This window comes from Physeter macrocephalus, chromosome 9, assembly GCF_002837175.3.
Source record: "Physeter macrocephalus isolate SW-GA chromosome 9, ASM283717v5, whole genome shotgun sequence".
Classification (NCBI taxonomy): domain Eukaryota; kingdom Metazoa; phylum Chordata; class Mammalia; order Artiodactyla; family Physeteridae; genus Physeter; species Physeter macrocephalus.
In genome coordinates, this window is record NC_041222.1 from 2,996,614 (window position 1) to 3,016,816 (window position 20,203).

Below are 20,203 nucleotides of genomic sequence, written 5' to 3' on the forward strand. Positions count from 1 at the left end.
GACCAGTGTGGCTAGAGTGCAGTGGGCAAGGAGAGAGAGGTATGAAATGAAATTGGAGAGACAGGCAGAGGCCAGATAATGTAGGACCTTGTAAGGACTTTTTTCCTTCTCATTTTTTAAATTATAGTAAAATGCACATAACATAAAATTTACCAGCCTAACCATTTTTCAGTGTATGGTTCAGTGATATTAAGTACACTCATATTCTTGTGCAACCATCACCACCATCCATCTCCAGAACTGAGTTTGGTGGTTTTTTTTTTTTTTTTTTTTCCGCTTAACTGGTGGATATCAGGAAATGCAGGTCTGAGGAAGAAAAGTGCCATTTGTTAAGTTAGAAATGCTTCTTAGAAATCTAGATGGGGATGTTGAGCAGGCAGTTGCTAAGGGAATCTGGGGTCAGGGAAGAAGTCGGGTTGGAGACAGGACTTTGGGGCTCATCAGCATTTGCCTGGTAATTAATGCTGTGAGACTGAATGAGATCATTTAAGTAATGAGTATAGACAGGGAGAGGTCCAGCACTGAGTTCGAGGGTAGGAGAGCTTATGTGAGAAGGAATCAGCAAAGGAGCAGCCAGTAAGGCAGGAAGAATACCAGTTGAGAGTGATGTCCTGGCAGGCAAGTGAAGAAAGTGTTTGGAGAAGGAGGGCAAATCAATCAGCTGTGTCAAATGCTGCTGAGAGGTTAAGACAAGCATCGAGAATTTACCATTTTGGCACATTTTAGCAATGTGGAGGTCATTGGTGATCATGACAAGTTGTTTCAGTGGTGTGGTGGGTTCAGAAGCCTGGTTGAAGTGTGTTAAAGAGAAAGGGAGAAGAAGCAGCAGAGATATAATGAGTTTAGACAACATTAGGATGTTCTTCGCTTAGAGAGGTAGCAGATCTGTACAAACCACCTTAACTTAGTGGCACAGGTTAACATGTCGGAGCTCCAGTGTTAAAAAATTTGATATGTAACACCTTTGTATGCTCATGTTTTTTCCTTTCAATTTTTTAAATGGGGAAAAATAAACTTAAAAGTGGGCATTTGGGTAAAAAATGAGTGGAATCTCCAAGGAATATCCATGGAGTCCTAGGGTCCTGCAGAATACATTTTGAAAGCCATTATCTTAATCCAGAGGAATGAAATTCTGAGATGAAATTCAGCCAGTTGCAAAATAGGCTTAAAGATATTTTTAGATTTTAGAGGGAATCTTCCTGGTACTCTTCAGATGACCTTAGAACATTCCTTTCTTTCAACAAACCCTCTACTTTGAGATTATTTGAATGAAGGGGATGTTCCATATGGTATTTTCCACAAATGTTTTGGTGACCAAAGGATGCTGACCTTGTAGGTCTTTTTGTACTCTCTTGCAGGGAAAAAAAAGCACAGAAACATTTTTAAACAGCTTTCTTAAAACTTGAGTTTACTTTTATTTAGTTAAGTAAGATACTCTGATTTAATGTCTAATTTAAAAATTATATTTGACAAAGGTATATTTAAATTCCTTGACTTTTAGAGCAGCCAACTCTTTTCACTCTAGGTACTTATTTAAAGCACAAGCCCAAATTTCTTCTCAGTGAGGAAGTAATGATCCTTCATGTGAGAAATAAGTAGATCCCTGGTTGATAGACAACTACCCCTGAGGAAGTAGAGGGAAGTATTACTGCATTTTACTGAGTCTAAGATGCCATTATTTATAAGATGCACTGTTATTATATGTACTACTAAGAAAGAAAAAAATGTTGCCATTTAGAATTGTAAGATGCAATAGATTGTAAGACTTGGGAAAACGTGGGGAAAAAATTTCATCTTAGAATCAATGAAACACAATTTGAGCGCCAGGAGGTCTGAGTTGCAGCTCTGGCTGTGCTTCTAACTAGTTGTGAGACTGACAAGTCACTTAGAATCTCTTTGCTTCAGGTTTCTCACCTGTATGGTGAGGGTGATTGATGACTGATCCACATACCTCATAGGATTATAATGAGGATGAAATGAGATAATAGTTATTTTGAAAAGTGGAATCTACTGGGCAAATTCAGGGTATTTAGTTGATTGAAATTAAGCCTTAGATCTGATTAGGCAACTCAGAAAGTTTCTTCTCTGAGCTTTGTTGTCAGGTTTAAAATAGAATTCTGTCATAGGTGTTCGAATGTGTAATATTTTCTTCTACTAAATGATTTTCATGCAATCTGGAAATAATCTTTTTATTGTAGTTTTAGAATCAAAGAGAAAATCTGAAGATACTATAACTCTGATGTTCTTATTACTCAGAATGAACAACTGTTAACATTCTCTTAGTGCTATGATCTTTTAAAAACTTAATATAAAATATTTATGACACAAAAAGGTAAAAGGATATAATAATGAACATTCATATACTTGCCATTGCCAATTTAGGCAAAGCCCCCTATTAGCATCCTGTCTTTATTATAGCCTAATGAGATAGGATACTGTTTCTCTTATTTGAGTCTTTAAAACCTGTAAGTAAGCAAGTTAACTTCATCTGAATATTTTATCCTGGCGTATGAGGGAGAAGGTTACTTTGTGCTAGTGTTGCCTTGGTTTGAGTTTCCTTAAAATTCTGTTTATGGTTTTGGAGATCCAGCTGTGTAAACTGGAAATATGACATCTGTAAAATCATAATAATGGCTAAGCTATTATGTGCCAAACATCGTATCTAGGCAATTTTTGTGTGTTTTCTTTACATTTCACGATAATTCTTCTGGTTAGGTCTTTCCATTTTATAGATTAGGAGGGCGTGGCTCAGAGAAGTTGAGTAACTTGTCCAGAGTTTCACAGCCATTACGTTGTGGAGCTAATGATTTTAATCAAGGTCTGCCCTATACCACAGCCTGCATATTCTATACCATGCTCCCTCAATACTTGTCAGTAATCACAATCTGTTTCTTTTATAGGCAAAACCCAGAGACCATGTTTGAAGTGTATGTTGAAGTGGCCTATCCTAGGACAGGTGACACTGTTTCAGGTATTTGCATGTTCCATTATGATATGGCGTGTTTGTTTATTTTATGAGCTAGCTATGCACATCGGATAATATGTGAATATTCTAAACTGTTACTTATCTTTAAGTATGTTTAAGTGTCTTTCCCTTTTATCTGCGCCCACATCATCCTAGGGAATGGAGAATAATTGCAGTGAACAATTTAAATTAAGCCTTGAAATATGACTTTATTCATTGTAATCATTGGGTTTTGGTTTGTATCTTTTGGAGATGCCTGGCAGTCAACTATTTAGTATGAAATATTGTCACCTTGCTAATAAGGAAGGTTTAGAATTAGGTTACAAAATAATATAAAGGGAAATCTCTGCCAGTAAACTGGAAGGAGATGTTTGAAATGGATTTAGTTCAGTAAATTTTGTCAGCTGGTTAAAAAAAGGTTGGAACTTAGTTGAAGGAAACACCTCCTCTGGCTTTAGCTTTTGGACTAATTTGGACATGTATTCCTGAACAACAGGGTCTTGGATAAGGTTAGAGTATCTTGTGCAGCCTGAGTAAATCACTTCTTGACCTAAAATCTTTCTTGGTTAATGAGAAAAAATAACCTTCTGACCTAGTGTTCTTTTTCCTGGTGCCTAAGAGAGTGATGCATTTGCCAAAGGTATGTTAGGGAGCAGCTCTCGGTCCACACACCAACAGTTACTATTATTTGGTGTTTATGGAGAATGAATTTATTTGGATTAGAAACTTGGAGTAATGAGGATTCCAATGGTAGTTATGCCCGTAATTGGCTATACAAACCTTGGACATATTTTCTACTTCGCTATTTTAATTAGACTGTAATACTTATAAAATAGTTACCTTTTATTGAGTATTTGTTGTTCTGTTGTCCTACATGCTTGACATACATAGTCAGTCCTTACAATACAACTCTTAAAGATAGTTGGATGGTGTCTCCATTATGCCTGTGAGAAAACAGAATCTGAGAGGTCAAATAACTTACCAAGATTATACGCCTACTGTGTGGAATAGCCAGGGTTTTAGGTTCAAGTCCTCTTCACTCTGCTAAGTTGCCTTCTTGAGGGCAGTGACCATGTTGTACACATCTCTCCATGTCATCTGCAGGGCTTTGCACAATGTCACCAATATTTGTTAAAATGAATGCATTTCTCAATATCAGAAGTGAGAATTGCGTGTGCTCCACTTTCTGGATTATTTCATGAAGACTGTGAAACGTGTTATAAACTTACGGTCATTCTAGAAGTAGAATGTTAATATTCATCTTAAATTATGCCTCTAATTGTGCAAACCATTGGATTGGGAAAGGAAGTAGTAGCTGATACTAGGTGTGTTCGTGCAGCAGTACCTCTGTGAGCTGACTCGTCAGAGTAACCAGTTGGTGACGGCTGTGATTTGATATATTTAAGGACAAAAACTTTTCTTATTTCTACAGTTGCTAATGTTCCCCCTTTTCAATGCTGTAGGATTTTTTCCCCCAAAGTTAAAATGAATTTTCTTGGGGAATGTGAACAAAGTTTGATGAGTACAAATAAGAAAAAGGAACAAAATGGAAAGTCTTTACCTTATCCTCTTCTTTCAGTCATCTAATTCCTCTCCCTGTAGACAACTCTTTTCTTGTTTAACCCTTTAGTTTACTTTTTAAAAACTTTAAAATTTGAAAATATTTTAAAAGATAAAAGCTACAAGAATAGTTAAGTGCATACCCCCTTTTCCTTAGATTCATCAGTTGTTACTATTTTGCCACATTTGCTTTATTACTCTGTGTGTATTTTTTGCTGAACCTTTTGAGAATAAGTTGCAGACATTGTGACCCTTCACCCCTAAATACTTCAGGATATATCTCCTAAGAATAAGGACATTTTCTTAAATAACTCCAGTACAGTTACCAAAATAAGAATCATGTAATCCATTTAGTTTTCACATCTATTTAGTTTTTTTTCAGTCTGGAACAGTTTTGCAACCTTGTTTTTTTTTAAACCCTTTATGAAATGTTTTTGAAGAAATTACGTCTCTTGTTTTGTAGAAAGTCCCTGGATTTGAATCTGATTGTATCCTCATGATTAGATTAGGTTATGGATTTTGGGTGGGAGTATTTCAAACGTGATATTGTATCCTTCTCAGTGTATCATATCAGCAGGGACATGATGTCCATCCCATTATTTGTGGAAAAATGTGCATAAAACTTTTGTGTACAGTTTAATAATTATAAAGTGAGTACCCATGTTACTGCTATTCAGGTTAAGACAAATAATATTGCCTGGTTCTAAGGAAATTCTGGTCCTGGCAAGAAGACCCCTGCCCTAGCCCTATGTTTTAGAGGGCCCTGCTTTGGCCCTCTTCTGAAGTGCCCCTTTCAGGCAAGGAGTCTGTGGGGCCTATGGGACATGCCCATTTAGAGGCCAAACCCTTCCATCCTAGACAGACTTTGAATACCTAGGATCTAAGAATTTCTTGACTCAATGGCCCCAGGCTTATTTCCAGAGTCTGTGTGAGTCTTCCCTAGGGTTTGTCCTTCTGAGGGTAGACTGGCTACTGGGGTACACACCCCTAGGCCCAAGGGGTGGCCTAAGGGTATCTGTTTGTGGGGAGTAGGGTATGCAGTGGAGCTTGGGCTTGTGAGTGGAGGTGACTGCATCCCTGTGTGTGAGGTTCCTGGCAGTGTGGGATGGAAAAGGGGAAGATGGACAGTGGGCCAGTGGCCAGTTTTCCCTGAACCATGTTTCTACATGGAACTCTAAGGAATCCAAGAATTTTCAGTGTGAATCTGGCCTTCCAGGTAGTTATGATAGGAGGATGGAACATATTTTATTTAATAGTTTGTTGGCTTATTTCATATCTTGTAAATATTTAGACATATGGTTTGTGGGCCTCTGTTTGTACTCTTGCCAAGGCCCTGTAAATGTTAGAGGTGGGGCTGGCCAGTGCCCCAGAAGTCCCTCCACTCCCCTTCTCCAGAGGTAACTACTATCCTGACTTTTATGATACTCATTTCTTTGTTTTTCTTTGTAGTTTTACCACATAAGTATAGTTCCTTGAAAAATTTAATTTAGTAGTGCCTGTTGCTGAATTTTATAGAATTATTCTGTATGTAGTTTTGCTGCTTGTTTGCTCAAGTCTGTAAGGGTCCTCTGTGTTGTTGTGTGTCATTTATTTTCATTGCAGTGTAATACACTTTAAGATTTTATCACAGTTTATTCATTCTACTGTTGAAAGCACTTGAAGTTGTTTGCAGTTTTTGGCTATTACAAGCAAGACTGCTGTGATCTTTATACATAAATCCTGGAGCATGTAAACATACTTTTACATAGGATATATACCATATTTGATTACTGGATAATGCTAAACTGTTTTTCAAAGTTGATTGTGCTTGTCTACACTCCCTCCAGCAGTGTTTGATAGTCTTTATTGTTCAACATCTTCATTCATCCTTAATACAATTAAATTTGTTGGGTTTGGCCAACCTGATAGTTGTGTGGTAGTATCTCCTTGTTGTTTTTATTTGCATTTTCCTGGTGACTAATGAGATTGAGCACCTTTTCATACCATGGCTCATGGGCCCAGCCGCTCCGCAGCATGTGGGATCTTCCCAGACTGGGGCACGAACCCGTGTCTCCTGCATCAGCAGGTGGACTCTCAACCACTGCGCCACCAGGGAAGCCCAATACCTTTCTTTTTAAAGTGCCAGTTCAAGGCTTACTCATTTTTTAATTGTTTTCTATCTTTTCCTTGTTGATTTATAAGAAATTGTTTGTCCTGCTACTGTTAATTATCTGGTCAAGTGTGTTGTAGATATTGTCTCCTACTCTATGGTTTGTCTTTCCCTCTCTTTCTGGTATCTTTGATCAAAACTTCTTGATTTTCATATCTACAGTTTATCAGTGTTTTACTACCCTACAGATAAAAAGCTATTATCCTATATTTTCTTCTGAGAAATTTATAGTTTTGTCTTTCACATTCTTTAATATATCAAGGATTTTAATTTTCTATTAGATGATTAATATCCAGAAAAGCTAAACTTAAATTTGATTCCTTATCCATGATTTTTAAAAATTGGGAAACTAAATAAAGCCAAATTACTAAGATACGCTATTCCTCTACATAAAATGTGTTTTTATAAAATTGTCAGGTACTTCTAAATAATACCTAAAAAATTACCTCACAATGAAAGGGTGACAAATGTGAGAAAGGCTGGTAAGAAATACTACTAGACATTAAAGACAGTTCTTCTTCCCATCAATTACTTTTAATGTCTGAACTAGTGAAGGTATTGTCAACTCTCATGTGTTCTTTGCTCTGAAAGCACTCCATGACATCCATGGAAGAGACATTTATTCTGTCAGTTCTACTTAGATATTGCATCCAGACCTGTGGCACTGAGTGGGACATCTTCCAAAGATTGTGCAAATAAAATTTGGGTACACAACCTGAACTCATGGTGCTGCTTACTTTCTTTGGGAATTCGTAAGATTTCCTAGTTGCTAATACCAGTGAATAAGCTGTCACTTAGTATTTGATTTTAGGTAACTTTTATACAACTTATTATATCTGCCTTTTTCTGATACTGTTTAAGCCTTATTTTTGCCATTTAGATGATTGCAAAGAATGTGTCTTAAAATTAGTCTTTGTTCATTGGATCTGCATCTCTGATCTCTGCCAAAATATCTGAGCAAACTTAAATATAAACCTTACGCTATACAGTACTAGTGTCTGGGCATAATCTTCTCTTTGAAGTTTGTTTGCATCCCCCAGAGGGCTTAATTCCCTGCTGTGAGAAGGTGGGTTAGAAAGCACTGAAACTACTTTATGGGTCTTTAATTGGAGGATTTAGTATACATTTTGTTCTATAAATTTCTGTGGGAGTTTCATTCTTACGATTTTTTCTTATACTGTGGTATATTATGTTCTCATTGTAAATAAAAAAATACTAAAAATTTTCCAATTATTTGAATACATATTGGCAGATCATCCCTGGTGTGTATTTTTTTCTATTCATCTTAAAATTTTTTTTTAAATTTTATTTATTTATTTATTTGGCTGTGTTGGGTCTTCCTTGCTTCCCGTGGGCTTTCCCTATTTGAGGTGAGCGGGGGCTACTCTTCGTTGCGGTGCGCGGGCTTCTCATTGCGATGGCTTCTCTTGTTGAAGAGCACGGGCTCTAGGCGTGCGGGCTTCAGTAGTTGTGGCTCGCCGGCTCTAGAGCGCAGGCTCAGTAGTTGTGGCGCACGGGCTTAGTTGCTCCGCGGCATGTGGAATCTTCCTGGACCAGGGCTTGAACCCATGTGCCCTGCATTGGCAGGCGGATTCTTAACCACTGAGCCACCAGGGAAGCCCATATTCATCTTTAAATTTTTAGTAGCTTGTTTTCTTACTAGTTTTTGACTATGTATAAATTTTTAGAAATTTTTAAAAATTATAAAGAAGAGAAAAATTATTACTCAGTAATAACTACTGTTAATGTTTTGATTTATTTCCTTGTAGCCTCCTTTTGTGTGTGTGTAAATATATAAACTTTTCCGCCCAACTTCTGCTACATGTGTGTTTTCCTTGTTCTCCCTCAAATCATTAAGCTTTTCCCAAAATTATTAATATAGCTTTGTAAAAATCATTTTAGTTGCTATAAATTATGACATCATGTTTATGTGCTATATTTACTTGTAATTACATCTTCAGATTGTTTCCAGGGTTCTTCTGTTGTAAATAATGCCAGTGAACATGTTTTGTGTATAATCTTGTTATTTAGGTACGTGAGTTTAATGTTTTAAAAAGAAGTAGGATCGTTTTGAGTAGATCTTTCATCTATCTTGTTCTTACTTTTTTAGTGCTTTCTTTTTTTTTTTGCCAGTTTCATTTTGTGTACTCCAATTTATGTATTTGTTCAAGAACCCACCAGAAAATGAATACAGTCACCTCCAGTTGTGAAAGCTCCCAGAGCTGAGTTCAGCCTGTCTGACTGAAGGTCTCGAAAGAGGGTGCTCTTGCAAGAGGGATGAGCTTGCCCAGTCCAATGATCAGATGATACTGGCATGCTGAAACTCTGGAATGCATTTCAAATACAAGTGTCTCGTTACAGCTGGCATCTCTGAGCCTGCTGCAGGCACTCTATTTTTTTTTGTTCTTAAAATATTTTATTGTTTTTTTTTTTAAACATCTTTATTGGAGTATAATTACTTTACAATGGTGTGTTAGTTTCTGCTTTATAACAAAGTGAGTCAGTTATACATATATATATGTTCCCATATCTCTTCCCTTTTGCATTTCCCTCCCTACCACCCTCCATATCCTACCCCTCTAGTGCTCTCAAAGCACCGAGCTGATCTCCCTGTGCTATGTGGCTGCTTCCCACTAGATATCTATTTTACGTTTGGTAGTGTATATATGTCCATGCCACTCTCTCACTTTGTCACAGCTTACCCTTCCCCCTCCCCATATCCTCAAGTCCATTCTCTAGTAGGTCTGTGTCTTTATTCCCGTCTTAGCCCTAGGTTCTTCATGACCTTTTTTTTTTTTTCTTAGATTCCATATATATGTGTTAACACACGGTATTTGTCTTTCTCCTTCTGACTTACTTCACTCTGTATGACAGACTCTAGGTCAATCCACCTCACTACAAATAACTCAGTTTCGGTTTTTTTATGGCTGAGTAATATTCCATTGTACATATTCAGGGTATATGCCCAGTAGTTGGATTGCTGGGTCGTATGGTAGTTCTATTTGTAGTTTTTTAAGGAACCTCCATACTGTTCTCCATAGTGGCTGTCTCAGTTTACATTCCCATCAGCAGTGCAAGAGTGTTCCCTTTTCTCCACACCCTCTCCAGCATTTATTGTTTCTAGACTTTTTGATGATGGCCATTCTGACCGGTGTGAGATGATATCTCATTATAGTTTTGATTTGCATTTCTCTAATGATTAATGATGTCTTGGGCAGCCACTTTGCACTGGGAGTGGCAACATCAGGTTCTCAAGGCTATTCCCCAGACCAGCCTCCCTCTGTGTCTGCTCTCCTCCCAGTGTTTTTAATACCTTAGTCCGGTGGCCACTTTTTTAAAAAGTAGATAGTCAAGTTAAGAAACTCTTGTGAGTACTGTGTGAAAAGAACGCTTAAGACATGGTACTTTGGTTAGCTGAGTTTTTTCAGCTACCTCGGAGTTGAGTAGTAACCTTAAAAAAAAAAACCAACAAAAAACTACCTAGCTTTAAAATCTCTGTTAAGTATCTGTTCACATTTCTGTATTAGCAATTTCATGAAGAAAGCTGAGTCTTGGCCAACTTAAGGTACTGAAAACCTGATTTGTTGCTCTGAATTTAAGCTTTCATTTTATAGGACTCAGGTTCTGGGATCTTTGCCTGTGATCAGTGTATGATCAACATCATTAGATATTTTTTAATATACTTGAAAAATATACTTTAATTGACTTGAAATATAAACAATTTATGTTTTCTCTTTAAAGATGAAGTGGAAGAGGAAAAAAGCCCTTTTGAGAGTTGTTTTACCTCAGATTAAAATATTCTTAGAGATATTAACAAAATTTTATCATCGTATTTCTTTTCACTAATAGGATAATAAATCACAGCAAACTTTTGAAGAATGGTGGTAAAATAGCTAAATTTTATTGAGTCCTTATTATGTTCCAGTCACTTTTCTTTTAGTATTTCTTTTTAAGCCTTGAACAACCCTCTAAGATGGGTCTTATTTTTGAGGAAACTGAGGCTCAAAGAGGTTAATGTAATTGTCTAAGTTGGACAACCACAAGTGGTAGAAACAGGATTTTAACTTCATTCCTGTGGCATCTTCCCCAAAATAACTGGCTTACTGGTATGCAGTAAGAAAAATCAGGTAATGTAGGGGAAGAAAAATTAGGCTTATAGAGAAAATTAGGGGAGAGGCAGTTTTCATTCATGAAAGGTACAAGGGTTTCTTTTTTTTTTTAATATTGAAGTATAGTTGATTTACAGTATTGTGTTAGTTTCAGGTGTATAGCAGTGATTCAGTTATATGAATATATATGTTTGAATATATATATGAATATATATATTTTTTGAGACTATTTTCCATTATAGATTATTACAAGATACTGAATGTAGGTCCCTGTGCCATATAGTAAATCCTTATTGTTTATCTGTTTTATATATAGTAGTTTGTATCTGTTAATTGCATAATCCTAATTTATCCCTCCCCCTCCCTCTTTTCCTTTGGTAACCATAAGTTTGTTTTCTATATCCGAGTCTGTTTCTGTTTTGTATACAGATTCATTTGTACTATTTTTTAGATTCCACATATAAGTGATATCGTATATAATTGTCTTTTTTTTTCTTTTTTTTAATAATTGTCTTTCTTTGACTTACTATGATATTCTCTAGGTCCATCCATGTTGCTGCAAATAGCAATATTTCATTCTTTTTTTTATGGCTTAGTAGTATTCTACTATATATATACAGCACATCTTCTTAAACCAATCGTCTGTTGGTGGGCACTTGGGTTATTTCTATGTCTTGGCTATTGGAAATAGTGCTGCTATGAACATTGGGGTGCATGTATCTTTTTGAATTAGAGCTTTTGTCTTTTCCGATGTACAAGGATTTCTTCTAGGGTTTTTTTTGTTTGTTTGTTTTTGATTCAGCACGATTACTTTAGCTTTTGTTTTGCTTCTCCTGAACTTTGCAGTGAAATTGAATCCGCTTTATGGAGAATTAAGGTATGGATCCTGATTTGTAGTAGTATAGTAGGGACGAATTACCACTCACTCAAAAGACACAGATTACTTAAAAATCTTTGTAATTTCTCTTGACTCTAAGTACCGGATATGCCAGTTAGAAAATATCTTGTTTGGGATAGAGGTGTGAAACCTCATCTCACTGTACTTTTTAAGCTGATTTTAAAGTCAGGGGTAGCTTTGAGAATTACAGTGTGCATTATATCTTAGGATTGTTACAGTGATTATTTCTTTAAACTAGAGGTGAGCCTAGTGAGAGCTCATTGTAATAAAGCTTTTACCCACCACCTAATGAAGTAAGAAGTATTATCTCAATTGCATAGGTAAGAAAAGTGGGGTTCCATGAGAGCAGAGATTGTTTCTTGTACCTGTATATTCTAACATCTATTGAATAGAACAGTACTTGGCACGTAGTAGACCCTCAATAAGTATTGAATGATTAAAGCTTACAGATAGGAAGTGACTTGTTCAGAGTTGGGATTTGAACTCTAGTATGACTGTATTCTTTAAACAAGTTTATGAAAACTGTGACACAACTTAGAATAAAGATAAATGCATGTACCTACCACTCAAGAAATAAAACATTTTATATCTCTGAAGCCCTCCTGTATGCCTCTCAAGTTGCTTTTTTCTACTGAAACCACATTTTGAATTTTACCTTAGTTGTATATCCTTGCTTAAAGCTTGTGTTTTTTTATTACACTGTGTTGATGCTCTAAATTGGTACGTAGAATGACTTTGAATTGCGGTTCTTACAAAGTAACCAAAAGTGAGCAATATATTTTCTTAATGTTTAGTTATTTGAAGCTGATTCCAGATTTCTTCCTGTTTCTAACGTGTGTGATTTAGGGGCCATCTGGGTCTAAATTGCAAAATAGGGAAGTTTCACAGTTTTTGGTTTATTCACAACAGTGTGGTTCTTCTTTCTATATCTGTGGTTCATCCTGTTAGGGCTATGGCCCTCTAGGTGGACTAGGATTTCATTGATCCACTAAACAATAAAATCTGTGTGAGCAGCGAGTTTGATTTTTTTTTTTTTTAATTGCCACAAAATGCCAGTCTCAGAGCCTCATTTTTCTCAGCTATAAAATTGGGGCCCTAATAGTACCTACTTCATTCAGTCAAAAGGATTAAAGTAAAATGCACAGTGCGTGGGACATGGAAAGCTCTTAATTAATGGGAGCTGTTGTTATTTATCATTTGTTTTGAAAGATTTAATTTTTTTAAGAGAAGATTTAGGTTCACAGCAAAATTGAGAGGATGATACAGAGATTTCCTGTATACACCTGCCCCACACATGCACAGCCTCCCCTATTATCAGCATTCCCCACGAGAGTGGTATGTTTGTTAAAATTGATGAACCTACACTGACACATCATAATCACCCAAAGTCCGTTGTTTATGTCATGGTTCACTCTTGGTGTTGTATATTCTGTGGGTTTGGACGAATGTCAAATTTGAGGTGAAGATTCAGAGATTTCCCATATACCCCCTGAACCCACACATGCACAGCCTCCCCCATTATCAGCATCACTTGCCAGAGTGGTGCATTTGCTACCGAGGATGAACCTACTTTGACACACCATAATCACCCAAAGTCCCTAGTTTGTATTAGGGTTCACTCGTGGTGTTGTATATTCTGTGGGTTTGGACGAATGTATAATGACATGTATCCATCATTATAGTATACAGAGTATTTTCACTGCTCTAAAAATTCTCTGTGCTGTACCTGTTTAGCCCCCCTTGCCCTCCACACACTGTCCCCTTCCCACCAACCACTGATCTTTTTACTGTCTCCAGTTTTGCCTTTTCCAGAATGTCATATAGTTGGAGTCATACTTGTATGTATGTAGCCTTTTCAGATGGGTTTCTTTCACTTAGTCATATGCATTTAATGTCCCTCCATGTCTTTTCGTGGCTTGATGCCTCATTTCTTTTTAGTGCTGAATAATATTCCATTGCCTGGATGTGCCACAGTTTATGTATCCATTTACTTACTAAAGGACGTCTTGGTTGCTTCCAGGTATTGGCAATTATGAATAAAGCTGCTAATAAACATTTATGTGCTGGTTTTCATGTGGACATAAGTTTGCAACTCCTTTGGGTAAATACCAAGGAGCCTGATTGCTGGATTGTATGGCAAGAGTATGTTTAGTTTTGTAAGAAATGACCAACCTGTCTTCCAAGGTGGCTGTACCATTTTACACTCCCACCAGCAATGAATGAAAGTTCCTACTGTTTCATATCCTCATCAGCACTTGGTGTTGTCTGTGTTCTGGATTTTGGCCATTCTAATAGGTGTACGGTAGTGTAACATTGTTTTGATTTGCATCTCCCTGATTACGTATGTTGTGGAGCATCTTTTCATATGTTTATTTACCATCTGTGTATCTTCTTTGGTGAGGGGGTTTCTTTTTATTTTTTTAAAATTTATTTATTTATTTATTTATTTTTGGCTTTTGGGTATTTGTTGCTGCCCACAGGCTTTCTCTAGTTGCGGCGAGCGGGGGCTACTCTTTGTTGCGGTGCGCGGGCTTCTCACTGTGGTGACTTCTTGTTGCAGAGCACGGGCTCTAGGCGCGTGGGCTTCAGTAGTTGTGGCACGCAGGCTCAGTAGTTGTGGCTCATGGGCTCTAGAGCGCAGGCTCAGTAGTTGTGGCACACGGGCTTAGTTGCTCTGCGGCATGTGGGATCTTCCCGGACCAGGGCTTCAACCCGTGTCCCCTGCATTGGCAGGCGGATTCTTAACCACTGCGCCACCAGGGAAGTCCTGTGAGGGGGTTTCTGTTAAGACCTTTGGCCCATTTTAAAAATTGGGTTGTTTGTTTTCTTATTTTTTAGCTTTAAGAATTCATGGTATATTTTGGATAACAGTCCTTTATCAAATGTGTCTTTTGTAAATATTTTCTTCCAGTCTATAGCTTGTTTTCTCATTGTCCTGATATTTTGTCTTTGGCAGAGCAGAAGTTTTTAATTTTAATGAAATCTGGCTTATCATTTATTTCTTTCATGGGTTATGTTTGTGGTCATCACCATAACCAAGATCATGTAGGTTTTCTCCTATGTTATCTTCTAGGAGTTCTATAGTTTTGTGTTTTACATTTAGGTCATGATCCATTTTGAGAGAATTTTTGTGAGAGATGTAAGAAAGGTCTGTGGCTAGATTCAGTATTTTGAGTGTGGATGTCCAGCTGTTCCAGCACTGTTTGTTGAAGAGACCATTTTTGCTCCATTGTATTGCCTTTGTTGCTTTGGCAAGGATCAGTTGACTAATTTCTGTGGGTCTATTTCTGGGCTGTCTGTTGATCCATTGATCCATTTGTCTATTCTTTCACCAATGCCATCCTGTGTTGGTTTCTATAGCTTTATGGTCAGTCTTGAAGTCAGTTAGTGTCAGTCTTTGAACTTTGTTCTTTTCCTTCATATTGTGTTGGCTATTCTGGGCCTTTTGCCTTTCTCTGTAAACTTTAGAATTAGTTTGTTGATATCCATAAAGTAACTTGCTGGTATTTTGTTCATTTTTGTATTGAATCTTTAGATCAAGTTGGGAAGAACTGACATCTTGACAATATTGAGTCTTCTGATTTGTGAACATGGAATATATATCCATTTATTTAATTCTATGATTTCATTCATCAGAGTCTTTTTTAGTTCCCCTCATATAGTTCTTGTATGTATTTTTGTTAGATTTATTCCAGAATAGCTGTTATTTTAAATTATGATGTTATTTTTATTTAAGGCAAGAGTTCCTATCTGTGTAGAACTCTGCTGTCCAACAATTGTTATCAGTCTACCACAGCTGAAAAATGGGAAGTAAGTAAAAATAACTAGCCAAAATAGATTTCTCAGAATCCATGCATTCAAACTTAAATCTTTTATTCATGGGAAAGCACTTAGCTTATGCCCTATGTGCTTTGCTTTGCCCTGAGGATTCTTCTGTATTATATTGATCAGCACAGTTATTGATTATGCTGATGACATTAAATCATTATATTAGGGCTCTTTGTTGTAAGTGGCAGAAACCCAACGAAATCTGGCTTGAGCAAAAAAGGGAATTTATTGGCTCTCAATACTGAGAAGTTGCAGTGGTAAAACTGGCTTTGGGTTTTGCTGGATCTAGGTGTTCTACATAAATTTTCATAGATTTGTCATATCTTTATCTCTTGGTTTTCTGTCGTCTTGTGTTTGGTTCATTTCTGGGCAAGTGCTCCCTATATAATGGCAAAGATGGCTACTAGCAAATTGAAGATTATATTTTACCAATTTAGTCACCCAAGTGGAAGAAGAGTGTTTTATGTTTTTCTGAGCCATTAACCCAAGGACCATTGTAATAGGCCTCGTTTGGGTCATAGACTGATCTATGAACCAGTCATGATGGTTTTGGGTAGGTGACTCAGATGCTGATTGGGGAATGAGGGAGTATGTATGTGGGAGGCCTATTCAGTGCCACTTGGATTCTCTAGCCTGAGAATGGGGCAGGGTAGTTACTCAGAGGAAAATCTGGTGCTATTACCAGAGGAAGGGAGAATGGATGCTAGGCAGCCAAAATAAATGTACATTGCAGTCATCAAGAAAATGTTTTATTCAAAATATTCTTTTCAAAAAAGCAGTGAGATATATAATGTAGTTTGGAATTACAACCAAAAAGTTAAAGTTTCAGTGCTGAAAAATGTAGGTCTTCAGCGTTCTCAAACACTGCCACATAAGCCTCATTTCCCCAGAAGTAAGTATACATGACTGAGGTCTTATTATCATATGTCTAATTTTTGGTTAGAGTTCTTTAATCATTTATTCTTTGAGCACTCACTTTAGGTTCAGCACTGTGCTAGACCGTGGAAAGTGGAATGTGAGCTCTGTAAGACAGGAACTGAACCTCATGTTTTAAATGCTTAGGATACTTTTTTTTTTAACCTTTAGGAAATTATATTCTAGCCTTTGAATTTATTTTGGTATTATTTCACAACACTTTTTGCATTTCCTTCTTTATGTTGCACTGAAAACATGCAGTCTCCTCAAAGGCTTGCATTAGAAAAAGAAGTCTTCAGAAAAGCTATTGCTATAAGCTTGCTTTGCCCAGCAGGAAACTTTAATAAGTCACTTGATTTAAGACAGTTGTTTTTTTTTTTTACCTTTAATGTGTTCTTAGGCATTAGAATTTTATGTTATCACAAAGCCTTATTTGAAGAGAAAATAGATGCAGATGAATTGCTGTCTAGATTATTACAATGTCAGTAAGTATCTTCATGGATAATTTGTAATAGAAACAATGTAATGGAAAGACTGTATGTAGGCTTTGAAGTTAGATTTCTTCTGCCACCAACTAATTGTTTGACCTTGGGAAAGTTATTTAAACTGATTCTAGTTTGCTTCTTGTTTAAATGGGACTTATATCTATTTGTGAATTAGAGACAATATGTATTAAAATGTCTAACACACAAACAAGTACAAATTAGGCATTCTTGTGATGACTTAATTCAACATCATCTTTAAATGAAAAATAAAACCAAAAACCCAAACTTCAAACCAAAACAAACTCCAAACAGTAAAACTTCCTGCAATTGTGATTTTGTTAAGAGATTAAATTTTCCTTCTGATATAATTAATTTAAATTCCTTTTTGAAATGGTTCAGATACTAAAACAATAGTGAGGTGAAGATATTGAACTCACTTGATGAAAAGAAAACTGTCTGAATAACCAATTTTCTCTTTCAGAAAATGTAGGATTAATTCTGAGTTCTTTCCAGAAAAGCACACTTTGGACACATGGATAATTTCAAATGATTAACCTATATATTATTTTCCTCTACTCATGGCACAGTTCAACTCTAACAAGAACCCAATGATCAGTCCTCAGTTACCAGATATTTTCCTTTTTTTGTTTTAACTGTCTAGTTGTGAGAAGAGCCAAATGCCAAGAAGGTAAGCTGGTATCAGAGATTTATTAAAAGAGCCCATTTCTGGAATATGGTCTATAGTTAGTGTATATTTAGCTCAGATTTCTGTCCTCAGTGGTAATCATCACTGATACTCAGAATGTTGCATCTGACTTCTAGAACATCACAGGAAAAGTGTTCCATTAGTTTGTTAGGTTGTACTTAGTATGAAAGGAAAATTGACAGAAGTATATGGGAAAGATTTTCTACAAAGACTGAAATGAAAAATATTTTCATCATGGCTCTCAATGAAGTAGAAAGTCAGCTCAGCAGAACATTTAATTTATTCCCTCTTCCTGCTAAATATTTTGGTTAATAGGAGTTCCTGCCCCTCTTACCCCTAAAATTTCAAAAATATAATTAGCAAAAGTCTAGTTAAGAGCATGGTTTCTAGGATCAGATCATCTGGGTTCAAATTCCAACTCCACCTATGACTTAATTCCCTGTGTGATTTTGGGCAAATTACTTAGTCCTATCCTTGTCTTATTTAGTTTCCTAAATTGTAAAATGGGAATGATGATGGTAGTACCTCATAGTGTTATTGTAAAGATTAAATGAGAAAAAAATATTAAAGAATTAAGCACAGGACACAGCACAGAGCACCCCTCAGTTTGAACTATTATTTAAAAAAAGTCAGATTCATTTGTTTTGATTCTTCAAACTAGAAGTTGAGGGTCCTCGGGGGTCTGAACTGGGGAAATGTCATCTGTTCTACTGAAGCCTCATTCCTTCTACTCTGTGATAGCAGGGCACTGGGCCCAGATCTAAGGCAGTTCTAGGCCCAGGGCATTTGGAAGCTTTTACTAGGTCCTTTCTTGCCTCTAGTAGCCTTAGCAAGTCCGGATTAGGTTTTGAAAAAATTCTTAATCCTGGGGATTGGATCCTGGAACAAGCCGACCTAATTTTTCTTGGGTTTGCTGAATGGAGATTGAATTTTCTGAGGTTTTATTTGGACTTCTCTGGGTCTGCTGTAGGGTAAAAGTTTAGGTCTAGACCCAATTTAAATTGAGATTTAGGTCTGTCCACTACTACATTTCCCCCATTTTGTTTAGAAAGGTGTTTTTGTATCATACTTCACCCATTAAGCAATGTTTATTTTTTAATTTAATTTTATTTTTAAAATTTATTTATTTGGTTTTTTTAAATTTTGGGCTGCGTTGGGTCTTTGTTGCAGTGCGCGGGCTTCTCATTGCGGTGGCTTCTCTTGTTGTGGAGCACAGGCTCTAGGCACGTGGGCTCAGTAGTTGTGGCTTGCAGGCTCTAGGGCGCAGGCTCAGTAGTTGTGGCACACGGACTTAGTTGCTCCACGGCGTGTGGGATCTTCCCAGACCAGAGCTCGAACCCGTGTCCCCTGCATTGGCAGGAGGATTCTTAACCACTGAGCCACCAGGGAAGTCCCTCAGCAATGTTTATTAAAGCTTGCTGTGTGATAGGTACTGGGGAGGGGAGGAGGCATTTCAGACAGAAGGCAAAGCATTTGCAAAGCCATGGAGGAATAATTTATTTCTTTTTATTAATAAGGAATCTGACTTTTAGGCAGATTCTGATCAGCTTGAGGGACCCTGTGTGATCACAATCAGTCTGTCAGTTCCCCGAGGGCAGAGGTCTTTGTTTATTCAGTTCATTGATGTGTGCCCAACACCTAGAACAGTGAGTGGGACGTGGTAGGCACTCAGTACATATTTGTTGGACAAATGAATGAACTGACACAATTCCAGCTGTTTACAGCGAACCTTGATATTTTGATTAGTCTCTGCAGTTTTATTGTTGATAAATATCTCATTTCCAGTAGGTTTGAATGGCTGCTCAATTTGCTATATTTTGTTTTTTAATGGAAATCCTTGGGTAGAACTAGGGGGAGGGCATTTATTTTAGAAGCAAGAGTTATCTTGCAGTTTTCTCTCTAGTGATTTTTCTGGAAGATGTTGTTTTGCCTTTTCCACGAGCAGATGTGCTCAGGATGAGAAGTTTAAAGGAAGGCGCACTTACATTTGTCCCAGTAGGCGAGGAATGCCTTTTCCTCTCCATTTAGTACGTGTCCATCAGACTTCCCAGAGTACAATGAGGCATTTACTCCAGGCCTCGGTGACAGCCCATACTTTTTGCATTTTAGGCTTTTTCTGCCACCCCTGGGAAACTGCCTGGTGGTCCGGCATCATGAGAATTTGTCTTACTAAAAGCTGCCCACCCTCTCCTCTAGCAGAAGCAGTGGGTGCAGTGGAAGGAGCTTTGGAGTTGGGTCTGAATTATGGCTCCGCAACTAATAGAGATCTGACCTTGGGGAAGTTACTCATCTTTTTTGTTTTTGCACTTGCAAATATGAGTTTGTTAATGCTTATCTTTTAGAGTTGCTGTGAAGATTAAATAAAACACTATAAAATAATTAACAGTGCCTAGTTTCTTTTCTTTCTTCTGTCAAGTCATTGTTTTCTACTCTTTCAGCCTCCTGACATGAAAGAACACCTATATTATTTTTCATAGCTTGGAGGACTATAGAGTCTTTGAAGTGCTTGCTAACGATTTTCTGTGTTTTTTTTTATTTTGATGAGCAATGTGGAGTTTTGTTAATGTATTTCCAAAGACATGGAAAAA

General features: G+C 37.0%; 1 protein-coding gene across 9 annotated transcripts in view; it reads left to right on the top strand.

Moving 5' to 3' along the window:
• DENND1A (DENN domain containing 1A) overlaps window positions 1-20,203 on the top strand; it is a 547,848-nt gene that overhangs the window by 40,560 nt on the left and 487,085 nt on the right. For all 9 annotated transcript variants that reach the window (XM_028493529.2, XM_028493534.2, XM_028493531.2 and 6 more), the window contains exon 2: window positions 2,901-2,971. In XM_028493529.2, coding sequence (XP_028349330.1) covers window positions 2,901-2,971 — 71 coding nt within the window. The remainder of the gene's footprint in view (window positions 1-2,900; window positions 2,972-20,203) is intronic.